General features: G+C 31.7%; 1 protein-coding gene across 1 annotated transcript; it reads left to right on the top strand.

The window, feature by feature from the left end:
- The first annotated feature begins 389 nt into the window (after positions 1 to 389).
- LOC127739184 (uncharacterized) lies at positions 390 to 7,050 on the top strand. The gene is made up of 2 exons (XM_052250793.1): positions 390 to 429; positions 5,499 to 7,050. Exons 1-2 carry the CDS (start codon positions 416 to 418, stop codon positions 7,000 to 7,002), a joined length of 1,518 nt encoding a protein of 505 aa, XP_052106753.1. The 5' UTR covers positions 390 to 415; the 3' UTR covers positions 7,003 to 7,050.
- Positions 7,051 to 7,597: the final 547 nt, after the last annotated feature.

The following is a 7,597-nucleotide window of genomic DNA, read 5'->3' as shown; positions in this document are numbered from 1 at the left end:
GATTGAACATAATACTTTTAATTATTAAATATAATTTTGCAAATTATTTATGTCTGTGGGCAAAATAGCATTTTTCCATTAAGTCATATCAAATAATAATACTTTATCGACCCACCAAAAATTTGTTTTACCTGTCCATAAACTGTAATATGATCAGTATTCTTTATTAGTTTTTATATGATCATCAGTGTCACGAATATTTTTTAGATAACACAAAATTTAATCAGATCTTAACATCATTTTGACGTACGTATGAAACAGTGAATTGTAATATTAATTGTTATGATAAAAAAAATATTTAAAAATAGATTTCAGGTCATGCATAATATAAATATAAATTTAAACACAAAACCTTGTAAAACAGGTTATCACACAATACAGTTAAATTTTTTATCACTATTGGATAGAAAATAGGATGTTCCCTTCAAGGTAAATCTATTTTTATATTTTTCTTCTATAAATGACTTGTCTAAAGTGAGTACGTTAATGTTTTATTATAACTATCCATTATTTTTAATATACATAAGACTGATCATCTCTAATGACAGTTGGATTCAATTCGTTAAGTTAGTTGATACAGTCTTGCGTTTGATTTTGTGAGGTTTCATGGACTTCCCCCTTTTTAACTTTACCTTGCAGCTTGGTATGTTCTTAATACTTTTTTATATTTGGGTATATGCGTATGTGGGTATTGATATATATGTTGTTAAGAGTAAATCTATTTTTATATTTTTTATATTTTTCTTCTATAAATGACTTGCCTAAAGTGAGTACGTTAGTGTTTTATTATAACTATCCATTATTTTTAATATACATAAGACTGATCATCTCTAATGACAGTTGGATTCAATTCGTTAAGTTAGTTGATACAGTCTTGCGTTTGATTTTGTGAGGTTTCACGGACTTCCCCCTTTTTAACTTTACCTTGCAGCTTGGTATGTTCTTAATACTTTTTTATATTTGGGTATATGCGTATGTGGGTATTGATAGATATGTTGTTAAGAGTTTTTTCAGGGAGTAATTTTGATATCAGATTTACATTAGACGTGCGTTTCTTCTTAGTTAAAAATTGTCTTTATAAAACAGGTCGTTGTTGGTTTTTTGTTTTGTCATTTGAAAACAGATTAAATAAATGAACGGGAAATTATCTGTTTTAAATGACTATAAGACATTTCTTCATTGTTTGCTCATTCCGTTATTGCCTCAACAAAGCTTTTAAGGTTGCTGTTGTTATTTTACAATACATTTTAATAAATCTGTCTCTGTGAACAATTTTATATATTTACAAGTTGTTACTTTTGATTTCAAATTTGTATTGCTCAAATAGAATTAAGCCCCAAAGAAAGGGGTGGAATTTTTCGGATTTTGGAAACATACGCATCGATCGAGTTAGGTTTTTTATGTGAAAAAAAAGCTGATATCATTAGTTTTACTATTCAAATAATGATGGGTATTTCAATGGCTCATAAAGCTTCAGGAAGTTATATGTAATATTTGCAAAGATCAATTTTCTAACGTATCAATGTTACATAAAGCTACACTATGACTGTTTTAATTTCTGCCATTGGATTTTCTTCATTTTGCTCTACAAATATCCTTATATGTAACAAACTAAGAGTTTATGTACCATCCTTGCACATATCCCTTCCAAAACGACACTTCGTCGATGCTATTTTACTAAACCTACCGAACATCAGATGAAGGTCAGGCTTTCCCATATCGGCAGGTGAGGACTGTACATTTTATCATACCGGAACCTCATATTGCTTATATTGTAAATGGTAATATTTAAATGTATCTCCCGATATATCAAAATATTGTCACTTAGGTATTTAGAGAATTTCAATAATTTTTTTGTGAAGTTTGTTAATAGTTCATTGTATTAAAATGAAAAAAAATATCAAACGTTTCATTTTTAATTATAAGCTGTATCGTTAACGTCGCATGTTGCAACTTTGTATTTATTGTTCAAAACGTAACCGTTGGGATATATTCTGTTATAGCTAATGCATATTTAAAAGTTTTTCTTGTTCTACAAAACGCCCCAAATTGTTTTCACAACAAAAACTTAACATATGGATTATCTAACTTATGTACCGTGAAAAATAGTATTTTCTACAAAGATTTTACGAAATATATCCCACTTTACCCGATAATTAAAGTGGGTCATTCTTTTCAAATGCATTAAGTTTGGCACAACTTTTCGAAATTTACGGTGAGTAATGCCTTTCAACTTCGTTATATTTGATTTTGCTTTGAAACAGTTTTGATTCAGTCGCCAGTGATGAGTCTCGTGTAGACGAAACGTGCGTCTGGCTTCCAAGTTATAAGCTTGGTATCTTGATGAGTTTTATAACCACGCCAAATAGCTCAATAGTAATGTGTATGTAAATCAGATTAAAAAAGAAATATAACTAGAATAAAACTCACTTATCTAGATATAAGCGTTTGTAATCATTGTTCATTTACATTAAAATAAACTGCATTTGCATTTTAAAACACGGAAGCAAGAAAACAAATGTTGTAATGATGTATAAACAAATACAGGTCACTTTGGTGTGTAGTTTATTAGAAATAACTTTATAAAAAAGGGGTTATGTGTTTTCACGTCGATTTTAAACTCAGAAAAGCAGATTATTTCTTTCAAATATATCTAGTCATTCTTTTTGTCTGACAATAGTACTGTTTTTTCTAACAAAAAAATGAAATTTAAGGATAAGATATTATAACCGATCCCTCAATTACGTTGATGTTTCCTTATAGCTGGGTTTGTACTTACATAACAAACTTGACGGGTGCCACATGTGGAGCAGGATCTTAATACCCTTCCGGAGCATCTGAGATCACCCCTGTTTTAGGTGGGGATCGTGTTGCCCAGTCTTTAGTTTTCTATGTTGTGTTTTGACTATTGCTGTTTGTCTTTTGGTCTTTATCTTCGTTTATCGTGGCGTTGTCAGTTTTTTTTTTACTTAGTAGTTTGAATGTCTCTTTGGTATCTTTCGCCTCTCTTATATACCTTATACAGGTAGTTATTTTAGGCTTTGACGCACATGTCATTCATACTTAATTTGGTTCAGGTTTATTGATCAAAAGAATGACATCTACAGTGGCATAATGGAAAAACAAGTAGTCAAATTCACTAGTAAAACAATGCAGGTGGCGATACTAATTAGAAGTTATTTCTAAACAACTATCGTCCATTTTTAAGAAATTATTTGTTAAACATTTGTATTAGAAATATACATGCAAATACATGATGTTTTATTTTCATTGTTTATAGAGATATTTGTATTAGAAACTTGTAAAACTTAATTTTAAAAAATGTGAGTCTTTGCTGCAAATTGATAAAAACAAGTTGGAAAATATCATGTACATACAAAATCTAAAGATCTTTCAAGTCATGAATTTTCAGAGTGTTCCACATAGTCCTTAGCATGTAACAACATTACAGAATATACCTATTTTCTACAAGCTTTTGCGTACGCCGGTCTGATCTTGTCACGCGGAAAAAAATTCAATATAGAAATATTGTTTCTGCGTGATTAGAAAAATTTAAAAAGTTCTATGCAGGTTAAAAAAAACTAAAGATAACTATTTTTACAAAGTAAATTATCGGTTAAAAGATTTTTACCAATTTTTGTTTTACAATTTCAGAATAGGTCCTCTCAATTTTTATTCATGTATTTGCATTCTTCTCAATGAATTTGCATTCCATGTTTACATCAGAATAAAGTCCGTGAATTTGCTTAGTAACTTAATTTCAAAAGTGTTTATATTTGATCGATTCTTTCGGTATTTTTTCCTGAACCTTTCTGATTTAGCTGAATACATATACGGATATATGGCATGTTCCAGAGATTACTACAGCCAGTAGAAGTTGGTAGTCCAGAAGGTTATTTACATAGCAACATTTTAAACCAAATTTTACTCAAAGCTCTCAAAGTCTGTTGTATTCGTCGGTGCTATATTAGCAGTGAAATGATAACATCATATCGACATTGTGTTTCTATTTCTATTTTTATTGTTACTATTTACTAGAACGCTTTCTTGTTAATTTATTATTAATAGCGTCCTTGCTAAAACGGGACAAGAATTGTAAAGATCAAGGTCATAGTGTTTACAGGGGAGGTAATATTTTTACACTACATTTCCCACTGTAACCTTCTGAAAGGACGTAATTCATCAAGCGCATTTCGTCTACATAAATCTTGGGTATTACAGATTCAAGAATTGATACGGAACGTAAGGTAAAATGTAAAGAATAAATCTGCCTGAATCGCTAATGCTACTGATAATCAGATAGAAGTGTCATATACTGTGGATTCATTTAGTTTCGTTGGTACCAATTTTCGTGGATTGTGGAAAACTTGACTTTTCGTGGATACGTGATGTCTTTTTTTTTACAAAGTCTGCATACATCCTTACAGAAATTTGTATTTAGTATGCACTTGTACCCACGAAAACCAACGAAATTGGTATCCAACGAATAATAATGAATCCACAGTACTTCTATATCGGATGTTTTAGTGTTTAGCCTTCAAACAAATGCGATAAGGATATGTATAAACATACAGCATTTAAATACTGAAATTATAATTAATACAGACAAACAGCAAACGGTTATTTGTTAAACTCATTAAAGATACCAGATGCTAAATTAGTATCTCAGACTTTATTTTCGCTTACATAAGACTCATCAATGATATTCGACTATAAAACTGTAGGATTCTAATCAATTACGTTATTGCTGTTCATTGAAACCAATAATTCTGAAAATTTGTGCTAAAGTCATTTATGCGGGAGGGGATAGGTGTAGAAAATCTTCAGTGTTTCGATGGATTTCTCAAAATGAGAAAACTGCACGAATATAACAGAGTATCAAAACAAGCTTAATTAGGGCTTTATTGGTGTTGGTGTGTTTATTTAACGATATTCCGTTCAGTTATTTTTTTAACAAAATTGAAAGACGTTAAATTTTAAAGAATAACAAATAAAAATGATCAGACACATAATTGTTTGTTTAAGGATTTTTCCAACACTATTCGATGAAGAATGGCAAGTAGCAACGAGTATCAAAGCAGTTCGTTCTCAGATAGAAGAATTGTCCCATATAACGGAACTTCAATCCACCATTTTTCTACATAAGAAAATGCCTGTACCAAGTCAGGAATATAACAGTTGTTATCCATTCGTTTGCTGTTTTTGAGCTTTATATTTTGCCATTTGATTAGGGACTTTCCGTTTTGAATTTTCCTGGGAGTTCAGTATTTTTGTGATTTTGTTTTTTTCAAACAGAAGTTTCCTGGAAAAATCCAAAGACAATACTGATATGTGAGTTCAAATTTGCAAACTTTCGGCCATCTATATATATTGGACATATATATATATTTACAGTGTAGGATGTTCATATCAAATTGTACATAAAATTAAGAGTGTCCAATGTGTGTTGTGTCATTTATTTATTGTTTTTCATATTCTTGTTTTTCATTCTCTTGCAGAAAGTCAATTAATAAAAGTGCTGTTATCAAAACGCGTCTGACCTTAACCGTCGAGGAAGAAAGAATAAGTGAATGGAAGAAACAAAAGAACTGTGATATAGAAATAAGATGTGGTGAATTTCAAACCAAGGCACATTGTTGTGTTTTGTCAAACATTTCTGATTACTTTACGGCCAGTTTAAATTTTAATAGATTTCAAACACGAAAATGTATTCTAAACAAAGAATTTGTGTTCTCTGAGGCGTTGTGCCAAGTCATTAACTTTGCATATACTGGGTTTCTGGAAATAAGTAGTTACAGCGTACATAGTTTGATAGCAACAGCTTCCTATCTTCAAGCCAAACTCATCATAGACGAGTGTGAGAAGTTCTTGATAAACAGCATCGATCGCTCAAGTGCCGTTTCTCTTCTTCCTATTGCAATTCTATTCTATCTCAGCACTTTGATCGATACTATAGTCTTATGGATATCTGAAAATTTTTATACATGTGTTGAGCAAAATTCGTTCAGCAGTCTTTCTAATGACGATTTCAAGTTCCTATTGAGGAATAGAAATCTCTCTGCTTTTCGGAATGGAATTCCAGTCGACAATCCAGAACTCAATATCCTCGATGCTGTTGGTAAAACATTAACAGCTAATCAGGTTTATGATATGTCAACTGTCAAACATATTCTTAGTGCTATTCTGTTTTCGGAAATTCCCGAAGATGATCTGAGTTCTATATATGATATTTATCCTGCATTCCATACCATTGATAGATCCACCTTTACAACTTTGCAAACGAGCGATCTCAAAGAAAGGAAATTTTCAAATTCCTCGAAAATTTTAGAAAGTTGCATGTCTTATCTCGAAGTACCAGATCACTTAAATTTCGTAAAATGTTTTGAGAACGTCCCGTCTATTAACGATCGCCCGAAAAAGGTAGGGTTATGGGTTACAAGATGGGAAGGATTTATTGCAATTGGAGGAATACGAGTGGAGTATAAAAGTAGAACAAGTGTACTTCATGGTATCCGACCAAAAGCACGACATTCCATCTTATCGGAACATGAATTTGAACTTGATGAGGATGAAGTCATAACAGGTATAAATCTTAGGAGTGGTATGCTAACCGATAGTATATCATTCTTTACTAATTATGGTCGTACGTATGGCCCGTATGGTAGTAATAGTGGGTATCCGTCATCTTCATCTCCCTCAAAACAACGTGGTTACTTCCATTCTTTCCGAGGAATTGTATTGAAAGGACGCTATGATCACTTTATCGCCATCATCGATTGCACTTGGGTTGTGTTTAAAATGACCAATACGGACTACGACAGAATTGTGAAAGAAAGCTCCAAATTTGATGACTACATACGTATGCGTGTCAATTTCGAAACCGACTGGAGGAAGCATTTTAGGGGATCGGGGTTTCAAAGTTTGACGTCTGTGGTGGAAAGTGTGGATTCGGAACCATATGTGGTCTTTGAAAACAAAGCTAGTTTATCTTACAAATTTTAACTTATTTTAGTTATTGATTTTGTTTGTGTTGTTTAATGTGAACATATTCTGGATACTTTTGTGATAATTTCTTTTAAAGATAATTGATAGAACTGTTTTATTTTTAACATTTTACGAGTTTTACATTAGAATAGGGATAGCAGTACTGTATTTGAATGGTTGTTACCATAAAATTTCGGATTTGATGGTAAAAACCAAAATTTTGACTGTCAATTCCCCATCGTACAGCTGTAACTCGGTAACCATCCTTAAAATGTTGTTTTCATTCTTTCTGCGAAATTGTACCGAATGAGCTATGTCATAGTAAACATTGAATTAACATGGGTGTGAAACATCGAATACATAATTAGACTTGCCCCCAAGAATCGTTTACATCTTGATTGATTTGCCGCTATGAAATATCTGTACCACATATAATCACGGTTATTTTCCACTCTTTTCCTTAAAACAATCTTGTTTTCTTTTCCAATGCGACTTAATACTGCATTATACATGTAATGAGTTAAAACTTCAGGTGCCACTAGTTGGGCATAAATTGCTTAGCTTTCCGGTTGTTTTGATATATACGTGATGCTCAAAGTCTAGTTTCTGTGAA

Source organism: Mytilus californianus, unplaced genomic scaffold (genome assembly GCF_021869535.1).
Source record: "Mytilus californianus isolate M0D057914Y unplaced genomic scaffold, xbMytCali1.0.p SCAF_4, whole genome shotgun sequence".
Classification (NCBI taxonomy): domain Eukaryota; kingdom Metazoa; phylum Mollusca; class Bivalvia; order Mytilida; family Mytilidae; genus Mytilus; species Mytilus californianus.
The sequence above is the reverse complement of the archived record's forward strand: the minus strand, read 5'-3'. Positions and strand labels throughout refer to the sequence as shown.